At 32.8% G+C, this 22,464-nt stretch overlaps 3 protein-coding genes across 4 annotated transcripts; 1 reads left to right on the top strand and 2 right to left on the bottom strand.

The window, feature by feature from the left end:
• Positions 1 to 308: 308 nt before the first annotated feature.
• LOC107613889 (putative serine/threonine-protein kinase PBL7) lies at positions 309 to 3,981 on the bottom strand. 2 transcript variants are annotated; one of them, XM_016316078.3, is made up of 5 exons: positions 3,704 to 3,981; positions 2,969 to 3,234; positions 2,661 to 2,850; positions 2,179 to 2,570; positions 309 to 1,247 (listed from the first exon to the last, which is right to left on the bottom strand). In XM_016316078.3, exons 1-5 carry the CDS (start codon positions 3,810 to 3,812, stop codon positions 915 to 917), a joined length of 1,290 nt encoding a protein of 429 aa, XP_016171564.1. In that variant the 5' UTR covers positions 3,813 to 3,981; the 3' UTR covers positions 309 to 914. The 2 variants fall into 2 exon arrangements, with proteins under 2 accessions (XP_016171564.1, XP_016171566.1); XM_016316080.3 differs by lacking the exon at positions 3,704 to 3,981 and adding an exon at positions 3,498 to 3,662.
• Positions 3,982 to 10,486: 6,505 nt separating this feature from the next.
• Positions 10,487 to 13,180, top strand: LOC148547019 (enoyl-[acyl-carrier-protein] reductase, mitochondrial-like). The gene is made up of 8 exons (XM_088497413.1): positions 10,487 to 11,041; positions 11,395 to 11,538; positions 11,648 to 11,750; positions 11,930 to 12,029; positions 12,218 to 12,294; positions 12,399 to 12,477; positions 12,673 to 12,791; positions 12,887 to 13,180. The coding sequence occupies exons 1-8, from the start codon at positions 10,615 to 10,617 to the stop codon at positions 12,978 to 12,980; spliced, it is 1,143 nt and encodes a 380-aa protein (XP_088353539.1). The 5' UTR covers positions 10,487 to 10,614; the 3' UTR covers positions 12,981 to 13,180.
• Positions 13,181 to 13,401: 221 nt separating this feature from the next.
• LOC107614402 (mitochondrial hydrolase YKR070W) lies at positions 13,402 to 16,811 on the bottom strand. The gene is made up of 12 exons (XM_016316612.3): positions 16,641 to 16,811; positions 16,440 to 16,543; positions 16,286 to 16,321; positions 16,066 to 16,139; positions 15,813 to 15,853; positions 15,606 to 15,677; positions 15,298 to 15,484; positions 14,604 to 14,699; positions 14,426 to 14,493; positions 14,092 to 14,293; positions 13,920 to 14,003; positions 13,402 to 13,660 (listed from the first exon to the last, which is right to left on the bottom strand). Exons 1-12 carry the CDS (start codon positions 16,757 to 16,759, stop codon positions 13,598 to 13,600), a joined length of 1,146 nt encoding a protein of 381 aa, XP_016172098.1. The 5' UTR covers positions 16,760 to 16,811; the 3' UTR covers positions 13,402 to 13,597.
• Positions 16,812 to 22,464: the final 5,653 nt, after the last annotated feature.

The following is a 22,464-nucleotide window of genomic DNA, read 5'->3' on the forward strand; positions in this document are numbered from 1 at the left end:
TAAATTATAATTGATAAGGTTTTTATTTATATAGAATTATAAATTATGTTCATGATATTTGAGTTCGTGAGTTTTTGGTGAGACGAACTTGAACTTTATAAATATACTCAATTATTAATAAGTCGAGTAATGAACTAAGCTCAATTTTCGTGAGCTGAATTTAAACTTAAATTAAACTCAGCTCGACTCACTTCCAACTACCATACTCTTCGTATTTTGAATTTTATTGACGACTTTTCATGCTCCTAAAATAAACGTTATTTTGTCAAATTATTTATGGTAAAATCACGTTGTACAGACAGAGTCATAAATTCAAGGATTATTATTTTTCTAACAAAAGAAACCGACTCATACGCAATAACTGAAATAAACTTTCCTTTGTTTTGGTGATCATATTATATACATTGATCTTTAACATAATATATTACTTTATAGATTTGGAAAATAAATATGCACTATAAAAAGATGGGAACTCATTATTCATATAACATATTCAATTATTCATATTCAGTTTTCCACTTGAATAGTGAATTTAATTTCCATCTTGGCACTCTGTGGAGCAGAACATCGGCATGGAAATTTGAGTTTGGAAGAACACAGAAAACATTCTGTTCAAACTGCAAACACATGCACTGGAGTCTGAAGGTGGTAGCAGATGTTTAACAAAGATGAAGATCATAAGGTCATTTACTGTTGCAAAGGATAAAGCAACCATTTGCATTAAGAGAAACAGAGCTCACATTTACACCGAGATGGTGAAGGAGGAGGGACTAAAAGGATAGAAACAAAGGCTTAAGAGTTTTGAAGATGCACCACCCGTTATCTTTCCTATAAAACAAAATTGATAACCAGGCACGTCACAGCATGGTTTTGTGTTCAGAAAAATGAGCTCCATTTTGCTAACCTCCAGAACTTCATATCTCAGAACCATTTCTAACAGAACATTCGGGGTCATCACTCCTTTCTGTCTCAGAACCGGTGCTTGGGACAGACCATTGGTCATCCATTTTTCGATTTGGAGATGGACTTTTTGAGACTGGATGAGTGTAAGGATCGTATTTCTGCGAAGCAAGGAAGTCTAGAGCTGTAACCACATCGGCCGTGTTAGGCCGCATATTAGGCTGCTCTTGTAGACACATCGCGGCAATGGCAAGAGCTTGGTACAGGCCTCTCACTGGATATTTACCTTCAAGCAATGGATCAACCATCTCTGAGAATCTTTTCCGGTCTTTGAATAAAGGCCTTGCCTGCAGAACAAATATATGGCTTGTAAGGTAATGTTTTAGGATGGAAAAAAAAAATGTTTTTGGGTAAAGTATATTTTTTGTCCCTGAAGTTTAGCAAAAATTTTAAAAATACCCTTAAGTTTTATTTTGTTTTAATTTTGTCCTAGAAGTTTTCGATTTGCATCAAATATACCCTTAACGGCTAAATTTTCAAAAAAATTAAGACCAATCTAACAATAATGCATGAAAACTATGCTTGATTTGCTTGTGTTGAGAGTTGTTCTTATGAAATTGTTGTTGAATTGGTCTTAAATTTTTTGAAAAATTAGCCGTTCGGGGTATATTTGATGCAAATCGAAAACTTTTAGGACAAAATTGAAACAAAATAAAACTTAGGGGTATTTTTGAAACTTTTGTCAAACTTCAGGGACAAAAAATATACTTTACCCAATGTTTTTTGACAGCTTAGTTAGCTCATTTATTTGCCAATAAACCAGCAACTTTTCAAAGTTGAATTTTTTCTCTTCATTATCATCAATTCACTGATTGAAACAACACATAAAGATCAATGCTGACAAAGGAGCTCAAAAGAAAATGTTGGGGATTATATCAAGTGCTATTTAGTCCTTGCAGGATTCTGTACCAGAACACTTACCACTCAATATTAAACAGGCATAATGAGACTGAAAGCTTGAGTTAATCAAGACTATGAGCATAACATCTGAACCAACTTTGTGAAACAACATTACAATTTTGAGCATTAGTGAGATATAAGATTTTTCATTAGTTTCTAATTGGAGTTTCCTTTGTGTTTGTTGAAGGGAATTTTGGCATGAAACTCAGCTAGACAAATTTTTAACAAGGACAATCACTATAAAAGATGGGATATAAAATCAACAAACAGATGCAGCTTAAAATAGTAAGGTTAATAGGTAAAAGAGCATTGACATACCCATGCAACTAGATTTTCTTCCTTTTCAGGTCTTCTATGGTCAATGACTTTCCTTCCTGTGATGAGCTCCAAAAGAACAACACCAAAGCTGTAAATATCAGACTTGAATGTCAACTGACCCGTCATTGCATAATCTGGAGCACAATAACCATATGTGCCCATAACCCTCGTCGAAACATGAGACTTATCACCACTCGGGCCTACTTTCGCTAAGCCGAAATCAGACAATTTGGCATGATATTTCTCATCTAGCAAAATGTTAGAGCATTTCAGATCACGGTAAATGACAGGAGGCTTCATTTTATCATGCAAATACTCCAACCCCTTCGCTGCACCGGCCGCGATTTTCATCCTTGTATTCCAACTTATCGGTCTTTTTCCCGGTGGAAGATCTAAGGGAGCAAGCAACACAAAAAAATTAAGACAAGCATCACATTATTCTACTCCAAATGAATCAAAGTTATTAGGATGTGAGTATGTACCATGTAAATGGTGCTCCAAAGATCCCAATGGCATGTACTCATAAACCAATAGCCTCTGATCTCCCTCGGCGCAAAACCCAATCGACTTGACAAGATTAGGATGATCTACCAAACTCAAAGTCAAAACTTCTATAACAAATTCCCTAATTCCTTGAAGGCCATGAGGGTCAAGTTGCTTTATAGCTACAACCTACATCAATAACAAACAAACCTCAACCTCAACACATGACAATAGCTGAACTAGAATGATGCATCAACATTAATTTCTTTTTAATTTATTTGAGGTACTTTTTTGTTTCTTGACAAACCTGGTTTATGCTCTCCAAGTGGCCCTTGTAAACCTTGCCAAACCCTCCTTCACCAAGAAAACAATCAGGCCTGAAATTCCCTGTTGCAGCTGCAAGCTCATCAAAAGTAAAGGTCATCGCTTTGTTGACGTTGCTGGGGTTTCCATTGTTATCTCTCAAATTCAACTTCTTCACGTCCAAAGAAAGTTGATTTTCATCATCATTGGAATTGCCTTCTCTTTTAACATTCGCTTTCACATTCAAACCAACTCTGCCCTTATTCCTCTCTGCACAACAATCAAACCAAAGCAAACATAATAAGAGAGAAGAAAACGATTGTTATCAACACAAAAGGACAAAGCCCCTATTCGGATTATGGATTGGACCATTCCATTTCATCCATGCAAACAAAAGAAGAAACAGACAAAAAGAAAAGGAATATGAAAAAGTTTAAGCCTTTAGAAATATCTAACGCATCCATGTTCAAAATTCACCATCCTACACAATTTCCAGACACAAACAAACACAACACAATCAAATTGACAAGTACCATCGTCTTCGCATATGCCACTGCCACAAAATTGGAAAAATTTTCCTGGAAACATGTCTGAGAGAGGAACAAAAACATGACTTTATGAATTAGGACACAAATGGGAGGTGAGATTGAACAGGATCATATGAAACCTGAAAGTATATTTTATTTTAGCAAAATGCATGTGATTTGATTAGAAACAATGAAATAGTAAAAATATTTACCCTCAAAGGCATTATTTTTATTATTGTTGCTGTGTTTGGGGCTATTATTGCTATATACATTGCTGACTAATCTTTTTCGTGGTTTTCCTATGCAACGCAAGCAACCCATTCTTCTTTTTTTTTTTTTTTTTTGGTTCCCTTTTTCGCAAGAGACCCCAAACACAAGCACAAACACAAACAGAATCGAGAGTTTAGATGACTCCGGAAAAAGTGTCACAGGCTGTGTGTGTAAGAGAGAGAGAGAGAGAGAGAGAGAGAGAGAGATGTGGTGTTTTTTTTTAGCTGGGGTTTAATTTCAATATATATTTCTGGGTTTATACGCGGTGTACGTGAATTGCAAAAGATATATTGTGTGTAGCCAATTAGAGGAAGCCACGTGGAAGGAGAGAGGTCCTTTTCATCATGGGATTTTATATCTTTTGCACCTCAATGTGAATGAAACTAATTTTTTACTATGAGTCTTGTATGTCGTTATTTTTATATAAAATTAATAATTAAATTTTATAAAATTATTATTTAATAATTTTTATAATTTAAAAATGAAAAAATCTTGAGACAAGTAATTTTTGTGTTTTGTGGCTAGTACTTAATCATTAAAAGAAAAGTGAATAATCTCTCACTATTAGATGTAATCTCACACCATTAAAAATATTATTAATGGCCAATTAATGGTTACAAAATATAAAAGTTATTGGCCAATTAATGATTTCATATCTTTTACACCTCAATATGAATGAATTAAACTAATTTTTTACTATGAGTCTTGTATGTCGTTATTTTTATATAAAATTAATAATTAATTTTTATAAAATTATTATTTAATAACTTTTATAATTTAGAAATATGCAAAAGAACTGTAATTTGCTTTTATTTAAAAGCCATTATATGATATATTATGTACGAAATAAAATTGGCAACAATGAATGTGAATGGTGATAGTCAAACATTTTTTTTGTTTCTTTTTAGGTGCTGGAAAGCAAAGCTTCCTTTAACAGTATATTGTATATAATATAGTGAACAATTATATATTTGTATAAAAAATAAAAATATTATGTATATCCCAGAATTCAGTCAGTATGTATTGTTCTATTTATTTCGATGTGTATTTTATATAAAAATATTATTATAACATATTGAAATTTGTTAGACAAAGAATAATCTGGTCAACTTGTGAAAGGAAAAATAATCCACCTGAGTTATGAGGTATGAACTATGAAGTATGAAGTGTGAAGAGCAAGCCTACGCGTATTGCACTTATGGTTTTGTTCTTTTATCACTACTGTGCATTCCAACTAACGGTTATCTACACGTTACGGCTAATAATTTCATTTTCAAGATAGCTTTAATTTGATCCCAGCTAGGGTTACTACTATGCTGGATATATATATTACTGCTCCTGTTTAAAATTTGAAACAAAATTTTTATTATAAATGCTCTATTTTGTTGTAGTGTTACTATTCAAAGGTTATTATATACAGGTTCTTTTTCTAAATTTTTTTTTTTTTGCAGATAATTATTCAGATAGTAATACCCATAATTGTATATTAGCAGAAACCTACAATAATATAATATCATATTATTTTTGTTCTATTATATATAATGGCTTGAAATGAAAAGAGATCTGGTTCATAAAAAAAAAAGTAAGGTGTCTATCATTTAGAGACCAATCTTATATTCATTAATATACAAATTTAATCATTAAAATGATATATTATTAATATATATGTTAGTATCTATTTATTACAATACACTAATATAAGGTAAAGAATTTAATAATATAATGTAGTGGTGTTTCTTTTTTTTTCTACAGAAAAAAGACATATTATTAGGAATATATGTTGGTGGTTGGATGAATAATAATGTGGCGACTATCTTGTTTGATATCAGAATATGATTTAATGATAGAAGGCATTTAAGGTGATAATTACAACCATACTCATACATATACGTGCATGTCACTAAACTAAAACTTAAAGTATATGTCTTAATAAGATTAGATTGATTGATATTACATGTTAAGTTTAGCAAACAAATTAAATCCAAAGGGAAAAGAAAAAGGTAAATGATGTCATCGCTTTGAAGAGAGCATAAAAGTTTTCTTTTCGAAAAAGACACATCAATTGAATATTTGGATCTTAATGTAAAGATTATAAACACGTCATTGACATGGCACATGCCTATCCACTATATATATATAAGAAGAAATATTCCTGAGTAATGAGTATGGATAGTTTTATCTGCACCTACTCTTCAACCTAGTTGGTTTATTTATTCATTATTACTTTAAGAAAATAATATTGTTTTAATTTTAAGTTAAATGATATATATACTGACACTAGTGCTTGCTGCTTACTTTTTTTTTTCTTTTTTTTTTAATTTTTATTGCTTACTAGTTAATTTGTTGGGTGGGAGCAACATTGCTCATTTTCTTGTTCAATGAGAAGATTCTCCACTATCATTTGAAAGGTAGAGCCATACAATATTGAGAAGGAATTTTGAGAAGGAGGGTTAGTAGGTAAAAAGAATAATAATATGCATGTGCACCACCATGAACGGTGTGGAGTATTTGATGACCTAATTCAATAGGGTCCCAAAGTGGAACTATTATGTCATATTGGATACGACCCATATACTATTCAACTTTACACTAAATTATATTTATGTTCATGTTGGAGCTCCTATCCTCCTACTCGCATTATTCATAGATTCCAATAATTCACGCTCTTCATTTTTTTTCTCTTTCTGTTTCCTAATATATTTACCTTAAGAAAAGTTCTTAGAACATAGAGAAAGTATATCTTCCTTCTCATCACCAATTGGTCACTACAAAAATACTTAAAAAAAGTGAAAAGACAAAAAAGATAAATAAGTAATTATAATTAAATATGAAATAAGAAGTTTGTATTCTATAAAAAACGATAAAATGTTTATAGTAATACTAAAAGGACAAAAAAATATCAGAATTTATTTTATTTAGTATTTATTAATTATTGTTAAAATTATTTTATTAGTTAATTTTTTTTACTAAACCTTCACGAAATCTTTATTACATCAATCGGAGTTCTGAGAGAGCTTCTTTTGCAAAAAAGAAAAACAAAATAAATAACTTTTAACTTTTTCTTCATCTAATAAATAATAAGTCCTTTGATTAGTTCAAATTAAAAATATTTTGACAGTTTTATTCCACTTATACATTTATCATACATCTAATATATGCATCAAATATTTAATTTAAGACAAGAAAATATAAGATAAATCTATTATCCAAACAGTACACTTAAAATATTTTTGAAGTTTTTAATGATTTTTTAATATATGTGAATTTTGCCTCCAAAAGTGACATGCATGTATCTTTGGAAGGAGAAAGTAGAACAATTACGCGGAGACAAGCATACAGATGGTGGCAGGTAGGAGAATGTATTATTAATTAATTAATTAATTAATTAATGTATGACATCTGCCACTAAGCTGTAAGGAACTAAAATTAGGATGATGAGTAGCGAGGTAGGTTGGTACATGAAATCAAGTAATATGGATGCGCTCGCCGCTCTGTCTTTAAAGTAGGTCCCCCACCATGCAAGCTTAGCTTCTTGCTTGCTTTCAACCAAGCTAGCTAGCTAATTGGTTCCCATACAACAACTACAAGTAGCTCTATTAAGTAGTCAGTTTGGGTTAGTCGAGTGGTCATTTCACTCGTCTGATTAAATAAGTGTCGAGAATTTTAATTTTATTTTGTGTATACGTAACAATTTATTAGTTAATGATAAATCTTTAAATAAAATTAAAATCTGTCATAAATTAATTTTTGACTACCAATTAAATTTGGAGATATCGTAAGTAACCAAAAATTAATTCTCTTGTGTTATTTCATTTCTTGAGATAGATCTAACTAAAGAAAATGTATAAATACAATAATATTGAGAAGATAAAAAAAAGTCATAATTTATTTTATTTAATATTTATTAATTATTATAATAATTAATAAATATTTTATTTTATTTTAATTATTTTTTATTATCAAATATTTTTGGTGTTGATGGATGTTGCTTACTTGCTTCCAACCAGCAGCGCCAATAATTAGTTTCAATTGCGGTGTCTAGATCATTAATTATTATTTATTATTATTGTTGCAACCAGGAGTTCGCAGCATGTTCATTCACGGCCGAAACACAATCCCAGCTAATAATTAATCTGTAGGAGAACAATATTCAACAACCAATTAAAAATAATTATAGTGTTCCGATTGATGTTTCCTACGTTGTTCCATCGCAATTTGTTGGCATGCAACCATTTATATTAGTGGATACGACATGGCTTTTTGTTAGTGTGTTAGGAACTTAGGATTGTGTATATATCAAAGCATAAAAAATACTAACTGTTATGGTTGTTGTCATTATTATTAGTAGCACAAATTCCTAATTAAGTATGGAAACATAGAGCATAAAAAAATATAAGTAAATAACTCTTAACTAATTATTGTAATTAATAATTATTAATTTTATATTTTTTAAAAAAATAAAATATAAATAATCACTAATTAATATTAATTAATTAATATAAAATATAATTTAAAAATATTTATGACTAGACACCATTAATTACCTAACGGTTTGAGGCTAATTTTTTTTATATTAATTAAATATATGTGTAATACATTGTTATTGAAAAATTAGGTATTTTTTTTATATGGTGTTTTATTTAAATCGGATGGTCCGATTTGTTTGATGAAAAAAATAAATTACGAATCGGAGGGTCCGATTTGCTTGAAGAAAAAATTAAACTCCAAATCGAAAAGTCCGATTTTAACATTAATTTTTTTTTTATTTTTGAAATCACAAATCGGATCATCTGATTTGTGATTGTTTGTATAAAAAACAAAACAATGCAAATAAATCAGTGCCTCTTATGTGTATCATCTTATAGCCAAATAAAATACCTCTCTCCTCACATCATATTATCACACACGTTTTTTTCTTCCGCACGAAAAATCAAAAGCGACGGTTTGAAAGCATAATCATGGACAAAAATATTCCATAGTATCTGATATGCACTACTTTTATGTAGAAATAAATAATTTTTTGAGGCATAAACACAAAATAGTAAAGTACATAATATAAGGGAGGTTTGAACTTTGAACAAGTGATTCCACATGTACAGTAGTAGGTGACCACGTCATAAAGAGGGACAACAACATGACGGTAATAACTCTACTCTATCTACTGCTAGGCATGCACGCATGCAATGAAGGAGACGTGAAAGAGTAACACCTTCACGGATCCATTTAAGTTCACACTTTAATAATTCACAACCATAGCTGCCTACCATTTATCTAGATCCCTTTATCGCCTTAAAGTTTCAATAACATTTTTAATTCCACGAAGTAAAAAGCCTCGTATGTCTAGCATAATTAAGACACCTGGGAGCTTCTTCTAGAAGGCACGTTTACGTTACGTGGTTTAATTGTCCGATAATACAAAACACAAGCAGCCAGAGGCACTGGTATACTGCTAATACTAGTCTAATGAACCCACTCAAATAATAACCATAACCTCATTGAACTCCCATATCATCATAGGCCTAGCATTTTTGTATACTCGTACAAAGTTCACATACATATTAATAATTAATTTATTATGAACCAAAACATGCTATACATATACAAGTTAGTGAAGTTACTCAATTTTATATTCAAATTCATCCCATTCATTTAGTTTATGCTGCAAAATTTATTATCTTATTCTTCTTTCTCGTCTTCCTCTTATTTTTTCTTCTTCTTCTTCTCCTTTTTTTTCATCTTTTTTATTATCATCATCGTCACTACCACCATACCACCATATCCATCTCCTCCTCCTCCTCCTGTTTTTTTTAGTTGAATTTCTTTGATTTCCTTCTTTCTTTTCTTCTTCCTCTTCTATTATCATTATCGTCCTCACCAACAATACTAATATTTTGCTAAATCTTTATTGATTTTGATCCTCTATGGTGATCGAATGAACCGAAAATATTATCAAAACAAAACTATTGTAAATACCAAATAAACCGAAAATAGTCTATTATATAAATTCAAATTCAAAAACATCTGCGTTTCGAATGAATCAAAAATATTATCAAAACAAAATTATTGTATAATATCAAATGAACTGAAAATTGTCCATTATATAAATTCGAATTCATAAACACTTGCATCTCGAATGAATAAAAAATTAGCTCAAAACAAAACTATTGTATAATATTAAATGAACTGAAAATTGTTCATTATATAAATTCGAATTTGATGATAACGATAACGATGATACGTATTAAAAGAAGACAATAATGATAAAGATGACGACGATGATAAAGGAGAAGGATGAAAAAGAAGAAAGATACAAAATTTCAATAACAAGAGAAAGAAAAAAAAGAAAAAGAAAATAGAAAAAAAAAAAACGTAACCGGATGAATTTGGATGCAAAATTGATTGGACATGGAGAATTACTCTATTTTGTGCCACCAATGCGTCAATATGAAGATATGTATAACCAATTATTTATCTTTTCTCTCTTTTTGGGTAAGCCATTGGATTTTTTTTTTTTTCAAGTCCAATGAAATAGACCATACTTGTTTTCTTCGTTCTTTTTGGTCATCAAATTAATTTCTTCTTCAGTGCCACAATCGATATTTCTCGAAATAACTAGTGGGCTTATGGCTTGTGAATGGATTCAGGCCCAAATACAGGTCCAGCCCAACATTACCGAAAGCAACACAACATCCAAGCAACGACGTCGTTTCGAACAAGTTGTTACGACTGTGGTGTTAGTTATTTTTTAACTCAGCTGGAACGTGGAAGGCTGGAAGCTACAAGCAGAATCGCCAAGAGCTACCATAACCCAAAAAAAAAGAAGGTTCGAGAACAAATAAAACGAATACAAGAAATGTTGCGATCGTTGGTTGCAAAACCTCACAGTTCCCAATGCTTTATCTTCAACCTCTCGCAGAAGTTACTTCACGGAAACGGCGCAGCTCAATTCCGAGCAACGCGCGCATTCACGCCGCGTTCAGTTGCCGGGGTGTCGCCGCCGTCGAAGGCGATCGTGTACGAGGAGCACGGGCAACCCGACGCGGTGACGAAGCTGGTGGAGTTTCCAGGTGTGGAAGTGAAGGAGAATGATGTGTGCGTGAAGATGCTGTGTGCTCCCATAAACCCTTCCGACATTAACAGAATACAAGGCGTGTATCCCGTCAGGCCAGAGCTACCCGCAGTTGGTGGCTACGAAGGCGTCGGAGAGGTTTACTCCGTCGGCTCTGCCGTCACTTCTCTCTCTCCTGGTGACTGGGTCATTCCTTCTCCACCGTCCTTCGGTGCGGTCTTTTCTTTCTCCTTTCCTCAATTTTAATTCACTTGCATTTTTTCTGTTTTGGAAATTTATGAGTTTTTAGTTTTGGTTCATTTTCAATTTTATGCTGTCTTGCGTATTTTGGTTCAAGTGACTTGACACTGGTTATTCTTATGTAACCTCTTGAATTTGAGTACCTAATTTATTTATCTGAATATTTTTACTGGAACGTTTAATTTTTATGAAGAAAGTTTTTGTGGTATTTCAATGGGAATGGAGTAATTGGTGAAATTCGCTTTTATGCTTCCTTCATTACTTATCAGTTATCATATTGTTTCTAAGAAAACTTTTGATTGTATGTTATTTTGGGTTTGACAGGGACATGGCAGACATACATTGTGAAAGATCAGAGTGTATGGCACAAGATAGACAAGGGCGTGCCTATGGAATATTCTGCTACCATCACTGTTAATCCCTTGACTGCTTTTCTCATGCTTGAAGACGGTGTTACTTTGAGCTCAGGCACTGCTCTTTCTGCAATTCCTATATTATATATAATTTTATTCTGTGTGTTTCATTAATTGATATTTATTTGTGCCTGTTTAAACTTTGTGATTCTGGATATGAACAGGGGATGCAATTGTGCAAAATGGGGCTACCAGCATGGTTGGGCAGTGCGTCATTCAGCTTGCAAAATCACGCGGTATTCGCAGCATAAATATTATAAGGGACAGGTGCTCATTTGAAGGTTCATTGCAACTTTCTGAGCTTCTGAATTGTTATTATAGATGACACTTTGCTTTTATAGTGAAAGCTTGTCCCTCTTTTTATCCATAATAAATAGTAGATAACACTGAACACTTTCTTGCTCCCTTGTGAAGATATTCTTACATTTCAAATCTTTCTACTACAGGGCTGGGGTTGATGAAGTGAAAGAAACTCTTAAGAATTTGGGTGCTGATCACGTTTTCACTGAGAATGAATTGGAAGTGAAGAATGTAAAGAGTTTCTTGGTATATATCATTACTCCTGATGGATTTGATCTTTATCTTTATTTTTGATGATTAGCCTTCACGGGGATGCTAAGGAAGCTGACAAAACTTATTTTTCTTTACTGTTGCAAGAAAAAAAAAATGATTTTTGAAGAATTGTTATCTGTATTGATTTCAAATCAACTTATTGTGTCAAATTGACATGCTAGAATGATATACCTGAACCTGCACTAGGATTCAACTGTGTTGGTGGCAATGCTGCTTCTCTGGTTCTCAAATTTTTGAGGTATGACGTGTCAGACTTGAGATGTTGGATAAAGACTGGGTTGGCCTAGAAACTCTGTTTTGACTGTACATCATTTTTCATTTTATTCCAATAATTTTATGCAGACAAGGAGGAACTATGGTGACTTATGGTGGAATGTCTAAAAGGCCTGTTACTGTCCCCACCTCAGCCTTCATATTTAAGGTATGGCAGGAACTTTTGATCATTGCCTGCGTGCCCTAAATAATGACCATGAGCCAAGGAATCCCATGTATCATGACTTATTTGTGGCGAATTTCTTTCAAATGCCATGTGCCTATCTACTTACTAGCATAGCACACTGCTCGTTTATTAACTTTAACAATGATCTGGAATCTGAAAAACAAATCATATTTGCAGGAACTTTCCTTGAGGGGGTTCTGGCTGCAGAAATGGTTGAGCACAGAGAAAGCTGTAGAGAGCAGAAGAATGATAGACAAGCTTTTGGGTCTTGTACATGAGGGCAAGTTAAAATACAAGTAAGCCTTCTATCTTTAATGGGGAAAACACATTTATACTTCTCACTCAGTTGATTGACCAATTTCATTCGCTGGTCACCTTGTTTACTTTGCAGCATGGAGCTGGCTCCTTTTAGTGATTTTAATACATCATTGGATAAGGCTCTTGGAAAACTTGGGAGCCAACCTAAACAAGTGATCAAATTCTAAACGTCGGATTTTTGGAGAGGGAGTTTGCATTTGTCTCTTATCTGTCAAGTATCAACCCAAATCTTTGTAGAACCTCATTTGTATACTACGTGGATATAGTTATCTAAATAATACGTTGTCTTTAGTCAGTGTATCGTGTCTGTTTTTCATGCTTGATGCAACCAATATAGAAATTCTAATTCAAGCCCGATTACGTAAAACTGATGTGTGCTATTTTTTTATTCGCGAACTACTGTTTGGCTCCTAAATGATTTTATTGTCGTATGTAACTTTTTCTATTGATGCACTAAACCAATGTCATTATGAAATTACGTATAAAACTGAAAAACCTAAAAGCAAATAAATTGAAAGGAAATGTTTTTTATCTCTCGCAGCATATGTGACCGTGTAAACAAATAATTCAAACACGGGGCAGGGCAGGTAAAAAATAAATAATTTTTTTCCAATGAAATATGAAGTAACTAATGCTTCAAATAAATGGCAGAGCAAGCCATACAAATTATTGTATTTTTTGGTGACAAATATTATTAAGCTATGATTGATCATAGAATCACCAATGAACTCTAAAATATTATCTTTGAGCTCGAAAAATTCAGGGACCTTAAAGTTGATGAAACCTACGAATCTTTGCATTCTTTGGTCAGAATGTAGTCCACTGCCTCTTCTACACTGTCAACAACCTGCAGAAGCGAAATTCTATTATAAATAATACTCACCCCAAAGTAGTGGCAGCCATGGCCATGAAATAAACTATTGTTTATCCTTTACAGTGCATCTAAATCAAATTGCTTATCCATTTAGTTTTAAGCAGGCTGCCTACTTCTTGTTACCATCTATGCATCTAGTGTAGAAGAGAAAACATGTGTTTCTCCAAAAAAAAATAAAAAAAGTAAAATACAAAACATAAGCCCGTATCTAAGAAGAGCATGAAGGAGTTACCAGATCCGCTGGGAATTTGTGATGATTTTCCTTCCCCTTGAATACTCCAGTTCTCGTGAGAATAGAAAACCAAGGATGGCCAGTCTGAAATGCATAGTTTCATTCATAGCATCATTTGTTTGCATATAGCTTTATGTATTATACTAGTGAAGTCTAACTTCGACAGACATACCTGTCGTGCACCCCTAATGTCAACTGCAGGATTATCTCCAATCATGTAAAGTGTTTTAAAATGTTGAGCATTGTTATGATTTTTAGCAGGGACATCATTGTAAAACAGCGGAACAAGTTGTCGTAACACAATCTCTGCATTCTGGAATACAGATGGATTAGGTTTGCCAAAACTTGTGTAATCCAGAGGTTGAGAGTGAATACTGCATACAAAGCTTTCCATGGTTAGAATTGGAGACATTATCATGGAACTAGATAAAATTGACCATAGTCTTGGTTGTCTGCTTAAAAGCTTCTTCATCAACATTCAACAGTAAGATAATTGGCAGTCTTACCTATTGAAGATGGATTCTAATGCAATCCTGAAAGCTCCCATTCCCAGACGTTCAGAAGGAAATGCAGTCTACCTTTTGTGGGACCTTGTCAGTGATCATAGTACTATATAATACTTCAACAGGATTCCACATAATCTCTATCTATCTGCAAAATTATCTGTAGCAAACATCAACCAACCTGGTATTCAAGGTCATCATTTGCAAAATATAGACTTGGTTGTGGTCCAGTATTTCTTCCGGGCAGGCCTCCTGTTTTTAATATGTCGCATAGAACCTAGATGAGAAGTCTTGGTTAGTAACCGTCTCACCGATCTACCAATTCCATTAAAATATCAAATCAAAGAACTTTAAAAATCCTAAAGTAGAGATTGTTTATTTGTTTTCATTTCGAGGAAAGACAAACTAAGCAATTATTCAAGTATATGATTTCTAAAACTATTAACGCTGACAACAGCTTAAGAGTATCAATGTTAAACCGAGTTGAATGTACTCATTTACGATCTTTAGCATTTCCTGTTTAGCTATGAAGTGCAAACAAAGTGATGGCCTATGGGTTGCCCAAACACAAATACCACCTTCATTTACTCACACATAATGGCCATGAGCCCAGAACCACCTAGTAGGTAACAACAAACCCCATAAGATACCAAAATCACTTTATATTTATAAACCAATTATGTTGTTTCATGTCATTTGCAAATCACACTGCTTTGTAAAAATGAAATGGTTGCACGATGGTTAAACTTTCCATTAACTTTTTATGTTTATAGACTTATAGTAAAAGCTATTTAATTAATTTATTATTCTTCATAAACTGTGATTCAAATTTTATACAAATAATTCACATGGATCAGACACAAAATCATTGTAACCTGTATGTCCCTGCTCCAATCAACAGGGTCACTAACTATGAATGCTGCTTGAACCCTTTCAGAGAAGACATCATTCCTTGGAGTGCTCTCATTAACCTTTATATTCTTGGTAGTCCATTTCTTGTATGGGGCCAATGGATCAATATGTTCAAAGCATGATGCATATTCATCAATTGTAAGAACATTTCTGAAGGAGAAAAAGTAAATTAGGAGAAAAAAAATAATCAGGCATTATAGATGCAAATTGCTTAACAGTTCCATGAAATATCAGACTGAGACAAAGCAAACCAATCATCTAAGAAACTTACTTAAAGCCATATTCAGACATCACTGCAGCAGGTTCCCCTTTTCCCGCAGCAACAACAAGCTCATTCTCAAATCTGTAAATTGAAATTTCTATGATGATAAATCTAACAATAAGAGTAGGACTGATGGCCCCAAACTGTATATTAACCACCTTACTGGTTCCACCGTAGTTTATTCATTTCTGCCAACAGATGATGTAATATACATACCTGCTAGCCAATTGCCTAAATGGTGAATGACCCTGTAAAACCTGCACATTGATCACATTTATATCTGTTCAGGCCACAAACCCTTCGCACATTCGAAAGAGAACTCAATGCTAAAGCACAAAAAGGCATTCGCTGGTATTTTCAGAGAGACATCTACATACAGAAAAAACAGACCAGAAAATAGCACAATACAAGGCATGAGGAAGAATGGTTGGTTATGGTTAATAAAAACACTGCAGATTTCCTAAAATACCTGTGCAGGTGAGATGTTTATACCCAATATTTGACTCAGCTCAGAGGCCCTTTTAGCTTCAGGAAAACCACCACCTGCATGAAACATAAAACTAATATCACAATAAAAGTGGCATATCAAAATTCCCACGTACCTGAAATTCAGAAACTAACAACACACAGCAAGAACGCACTATGACACAACTTCAAACATATGGCATAAAATCAGAAAGAGAACTCACCATTGGTAAGGAAGACATAAGGGACTCTGAGTCTACCTGAAAACAAAAATCAGATCAACAAAATTCATCACTCCTTAAAGGCTTAAATGCCGGATAAGAAATGAATACAGAAATTTAATTACTCTAATTATTAACTATTTGTTATTATAGTTACCAGTGGAATCGTATAATCTTCTTAGCGCTGCCGGAGAACCGCCGACCGGGGAGTTTCCGAGGAGAATGACTCCATCGATGTCGAACGCAATGCCAAAGGAAGGGCTAATACAGCAACAACATCGTTACCGAACTCAAATCCGAAAACTGAAGAATTCAAAAAGATATAAATGAGAAATAGAAGGTTTCAGTTTTGACGAACCGTTGTTGCGATGGCGAAGAGAGCTGAGAAAATGAGCGAGAAGGTGCTAGAGACGAGAACGTAGTTCGCTTCCTCACTTCGCTCTGCAATGCTTTCCTGAAGAGATGGAACCTCGCCATCGTTGATTCGTTTCTGTGTTTTCCGATCACCAGAGTGAACTACCCTGAGCTCAAGTTAGTTACCAGAAAACCACCGAATCATAACGGGTTCCCCAAGATTGGGCTTAGCCCATATAGGAGCCCAATATGAAAATCTCATATCTAGCCCACAACACCAATTCCTTCTTTGGGCTAAAAAGCTTACCAATTCATTTCACTGTTGTTCAAAAAATATTTAAGCGTGGGAATATACACGACCAAAAAAAAGCGTGGGAATATAGAATTCTATCTTCTAGATAGAGGCTTTTTTTAGTGTATATGAAGTATTTTTGTTAAATTAGTGTTTTAATTAGGGGAAATTGAAAAAATTATCATAATTTAGGGATTTTATTTGACCTGCATGTTCAAATTTTAAACGAAAATAAATATCTTATAACAATATTGAAGTTATTTTCTTCTATTATTTAAGATTGAGTATAACATAAAAATATTCGGAACCTCCAATTTATACATTTACTTAGCCTAATTACATCTGGGATAGCTATTACCTGATCACATCGATGTTACCAAACTTTTCAATTATTAATAGCACGGTTCCGAGTAGAACTAGTTTCTACTCATCGTGAAAGAGAAACAAGTAAGGAAGCAATATACAAAACAACAATGTTTTTTAAACCTCATTTTTTCCATCTTGCGGCTGCATTAGGTTTTTTCCTTGGTCCACGGCTAGATTCGGTGTATGTTTCAATTCAATTACTCCTCTTACTTTTTGGCTTAGCTTGGGCTTGAGCTTTTTATTATTTTATATTAATGTGAACATGCAAATTGAAATCGGGACAATAATTTCCTAAACCAAAAGGACATTCTTTCTTGCTAATAATGATCTCTGCTAAATCCAGAATCCATTTCTTTTTTCTTTTTACTGTTTCATGCAAATTTGTATTTTTCTATCTGACACGGATTTTTTTCTATCTGACACGGATTTTTTTTTTTGTTTTATTCTTCTTCATCGTTATTTCCAAATTACACAGCTTTCAGCTTTGTAAGTTATAACAATTGTTTTCTTAATTTCCTATACCCTAATAAAATACTAAACTATATGATTGATACGACGATCCAAACTTTTACTATAATAAATATCATATATGAAAGGGTATGGTCTAGCCGGCCGACCCTCCTCAATTAATACTAAATTATACTAGCCACCATACATCAGAACAAAAAGTTATTTCAATTATTGCAAAGTCAAGCTGATGAATTTGATATATAGAGCTTCTTACTTCACTGACTTCATCATTCGAGTGATGGCATCACTGACGTACAAAGCTGAAATGCTTCGGGAGGAAGGAACCATGAAATTGTTTGTTGAAAGCACTCTTAAAAAAATAATAATATATATTTATTATCTGTAATGAATGTAATCTAGATTCTAAAATATAGTCAACATACACTATATACATAATCTCTATTTCAAATTTTTTCACGTGAGACCAGTTAATACTCAAAATGACTCTTGAAATTTGATTTCTGACTTAATTTAGCCCTCGAATTATCAATTGATTCAATTTGTACTCTGAAATTTTGAGACGTGGCATAAGTTGGCCCTTTTGTCTATTTCCTGGCACATATAGTTGACACCTGGCAGCATCAACGGTTGTTTGACGTTGCCAGTAATTCCGTTGCCGGCGTCTCATCGTCGCTTTTGGCCCCTGTTTCCGGCCTCCTATCATGTCATCTGGATCTGCCCGCCCCTTGTTTGTGTGCCGTCGTCTTCTACCTCTTCTTGTGCTTTCTTATTCTGTTTGCCTTCACCATCTTCTGGTTTGGCTTCTGATTCATCGTCACTGTCACGGTTGTGGATCAGCATCTACTTTTGCTCTGACTCTGTGTATTCTGGTTCTTCTTCGCCGTCGCGGTCGCGGTGTTTGGGTTGGTCATCTACCTCCACTCCTCCTCTGAATCTTTCGCTGCTCGTGCTAGGATGCTTTGAGTGGCCCTGATTTGCGTAGTGCTAGGTAAATAAGTGCAAAAAGTTTTCAACTTGGTCTACAGCAACACCATGTGCGCATAGCGTCGACAATTACCAAAAGGAGTTGCCGATTACCAAAATTTTCCTTTAAAAAAAAAGAAGCAAATTTGAATCCCAAAATAATTAAAGATAGGGTTCTTCTCATCTTCCCTCCTCTCTCTTCGTGGGTTCTTCTTCACATGCCCAAAATCCTATTCTTTTCTAAGGAAATGTATGCATCAAATTTTCCCCAACCCCATTTTAAAGAACTGTAAGGTAATGCTATTTCAACCAAAAAATTTTGCACTTGATTCTAATCATGCTCTTTTATGTTGAAAAGTTTATGTCTTTTAAGTTTCTAGCTATTAAGCGGAGCAGTGAGTTTAGCTGCCTTCAACAATACTGCAGTGAGCTATATGAATGGCTATGATGAACTTTCTGAGAGGAAAGGTGAAAAAGCGGGTTCAGAGGGATTCGACTTCTTGCATCTCATGGAAGAACATAGCCTTCGGGCAAATTCTCAGACCTTTCTATGGTTGTTAAAAGGATGTATTAAATGTGGATCATTTTCTGATGGTTTGAAGCTTCACGGAAAGATTCTAAAGATGGATTTTTATTCAGAGCAAGAGTTGTGTGATTGGCTGATCAATTTGTATATCAAATTTGGTGATTTGAAAGGTGTAGTCAAGCTTTTTGAAGATATGCGTGTTAGACCTCTGTCTTGTTGGAATATTATTCATAGATTTATTGTGGAGAAATTTAATTGTCATGTTCTAAGTTTGTTTCTACAAATGATGAAGGAAGAGGTGAAGCCTGACGAGAAGACTTATGCAGGTTTTTTTTTTTAATTATCAGGGGCTAAATTGATGTATACAAGAATTTTGCCACGTCAGATAACCGTTGAGGCTACCAAGTGTCAATTACATGTGCCACTGCAGCTTTTCGGTGAGGAAATAGATGGAAGGGCCAACGTGAGCCACGTCTTAAAATTTCAGGGTACAATTTGAGTCAGTTGGTAATTCGAGGGCTAAATTAAGTCTGGGTCAAATTTCAGGGATCATTTTGAGTATTAACTCCACGTGAGGCATAAGACTGTTGAAAACTTTAAATGGTTGTACATAATGTTAGAAAGGGGAGAGGGAGTAATAGGAAAAATGTTTGTGAGTATTCAAATTGTATAGAATGATACAATATAAAATAGAATTTATAGGTGCTAAGAGAATGAAAATAATAAAGACGTAATATCCTATAATAAATATTCAGATATGTTAAATAATGCTAATTGATCTAATTGATCCTAATTATACTCTAACATCCCTCCTCAAACTCAAGTGACAACTTGAGTTTGAAACTTATTTGAAACAACTAAATAAAAAATGCATAAACTGATAGAATTGGTGCAAACGAAACTGCCTGAAGAAAGCGCAGACAGAACTGTCGGAAGGAAGCGCAGACAGAACTGTCGGAAGGAAGCGCAAACGAAACTGTCACAAGGAAGCGCAGATAGAACTGCCACAAGAAAACACAAATGGAACTGTCACAAGGAAACGCAGATGAAACTGCCGGAAAGAAGCTCACACGAAACTGCTGGAAGATAACGCAGACGGAACTGCCGAAAGAGAACGTAGACGGAACTGCCGAAAAATTGTTGAAAAGATGGCGAACTGTCGAAAAACTGTTGAAAAGTGACAAAGTGAAAAAAGATGACAAATTATCGGAAGGAGACGAAAAATATATGGTTTCTTCATGAGAATAAGTAGTGGATGAGCTAATCAGTGAGATCAGAAAAGCATCAGGAAAAAAATGATACGGAAAAAAAGTATGAAAAGTATGGTGATTTCACGAGAAGAAAATCAACTTATCCTCCTTAAAGAGGATACCGTGGCTCTGACACCATGTTAGAAAGGGGAGAGAGAGTAATAGGAAAAAGGTTTGTAAGTATTCAAATTGTATAGAATGATACAATATAAAAGGAAATTTATAGGTGTTAAGAGAATCGAAATAATAAAGACATAATATTCTATAATAAATATTCAGATATGTTAAATAATGCTAATTGGTCTAATTGATCCTAATTATACTCTAACACATAATAACTAGTTATTTATTATATATTAATAGATTAACACTATATAAATTTAGATCTTCTCAATTTTAAATTTTTATTTAAAAGATTTAAGTGTACTTTTTTTATTTTTAAATATTTTTTATATGTTTTTTCTCATTTATAAAACAAATAATAAAAAATTACATTTTACCTTCTAAAAAAAATCTAAATAAAAAATTTAAATTCAAGCTATATATAGTCACTGATTCAGATTATAGAAGTCTTGAAACAACACACAAATTATGATTCTGCGACCTTAATTTTCCTTTTCTATATTAATGCTTCGTTTACCTAAAATTTTTTAATAAATAATCTGCTGCCTTAAATGTTTCTTGCAAATTTTATTAAAGGTGGAGATTTGCAAATTTTATAAAATTAATAATTAATAATTAAAAATTATTAAATAATTTAATATATTTAAATAAATTATTATTTAATAGTTTTTAGTTATTAATTTCAAACAAATATAAATATATACATGAGTTTTTATTTTTGAAAAAAGATCTTCTAAAATGATAATACTAATAAAATGGTAAAGTGATGCTTTAATTATTTTTAAATTTATAATATTTATTATTTGTGAGTTTCACTATCTTAATTCAAAGGTAATTAATAGTATATTTTTTTTTCTAAATTGACAATATAACTTTAGAAAAATTAAATCTTTTATTTTTATATATTAAAATATTTTTTTAATGGTAAAAAAAAGGGGAAAAACTCGTAAAGTACATCACATTGTAAAGAGAAAGAGGCAGATTTTAACTAAACAACATTCTAATGGTAAATTTAATCATTAAATTCTTTCTGTCACATACTCGTATTATATATCACATATCTACATTATTAGATACTTACTAATTAAAAGTGGATGTGAATGCCAATATCATGAAAGATTTCATGTGATCGATTCGTACGACCCATTTTTTCTGGCTTTTTCTATAAGGTAAATTAACTATTTGGTGTTTTATTTTCTACAATATTATTAATAAAAAATTGAATAACGTTAAAGAAGTTTTAAGATCTAAATTGATTGGTTTATTCATAAATATCAACAGAATTTAAGAGAAACTCTGATACCATAACAAAAAAATTAAAAAAAAAAAACGTAACAAAATCTTTTTTATTTTTATATACTTTTTATGTACTCTTTTAATTTTTTATTAATTATCCTTAACAAAACTATCAGACATCAGTTTTAACTATTGAAACATCGAATTGTTCTTTTGTCGTAGGAACTAATTATTATATTTATTGCTATAACTTACTAAACTCTGTTTTTTTGAAAGCAGATTCCACCCAATTTTTGCATGGCTGCCTGACAACATATAAGAAAGTGTAACAAGAGAAAAAGAAAGATGCAACAAATGGAATTAACATTTTCACTTGCAAAAAATTGATCTATGTGCGATAAACTAGTTTAACATTAATTTTATATTTTTATTCGTGAATAAATTTATTAAGACTAAGTTTTTATGAATAAAAATGATTCCATATAAGCCTAATGCATAATGATATAATCCAATTTGACAATTTCGTAGCCCATAGGGTTCAAGCCCCGAAAGAACAATCAATCATTCTAAAAATTCTAACACTGTCGTTCTCGAAATTCAG

The sequence above is a fragment of the Arachis ipaensis genome, chromosome B8 (genome assembly GCF_059453495.1).
Source record: "Arachis ipaensis isolate K30076 ecotype BB chromosome B8, ASM5945349v1, whole genome shotgun sequence".
NCBI classification, from domain to species: domain Eukaryota; kingdom Viridiplantae; phylum Streptophyta; class Magnoliopsida; order Fabales; family Fabaceae; genus Arachis; species Arachis ipaensis.

Bases quoted from the DNA above. Each gene is read 5' to 3' on its own strand.
- LOC107613889 (XM_016316078.3), bottom strand. From the start codon at position 3,812: ATGGGTTGCTTGCGTTGCATAGGAAAACCACGAAAAAGATTAGTCAGC. The intron at 3,235-3,703 runs GTAAATATTTTT...ATTGTTGTGCAG, and splicing joins TAAAAATAATGCCTTTGAGG to AGAGGAATAAGGGCAGAGTT. The intron at 2,851-2,968 runs GTTTGTCAAGAA...TTATTGATGTAG, and splicing joins ACTTGGAGAGCATAAACCAG to GTTGTAGCTATAAAGCAACT.
- LOC148547019 (XM_088497413.1), top strand. From the start codon at position 10,615: ATGTTGCGATCGTTGGTTGCAAAACCTCACAGTTCCCAATGCTTTATC. The intron at 11,539-11,647 runs GCACTGCTCTTT...GGATATGAACAG, and splicing joins CGGTGTTACTTTGAGCTCAG to GGGATGCAATTGTGCAAAAT. The intron at 12,030-12,217 runs GTATATATCATT...TTGACATGCTAG, and splicing joins AGAATGTAAAGAGTTTCTTG to AATGATATACCTGAACCTGC.
- LOC107614402 (XM_016316612.3), bottom strand. From the start codon at position 16,759: ATGGCGAGGTTCCATCTCTTCAGGAAAGCATTGCAGAGCGAAGTGAGG. The intron at 15,678-15,812 runs GTATGTATATTA...TTCAATTTACAG, and splicing joins TTTAGGCAATTGGCTAGCAG to ATTTGAGAATGAGCTTGTTG. The intron at 14,294-14,425 runs GTAAGACTGCCA...CTTTGTATGCAG, and splicing joins TTAGAATCCATCTTCAATAG to TATTCACTCTCAACCTCTGG.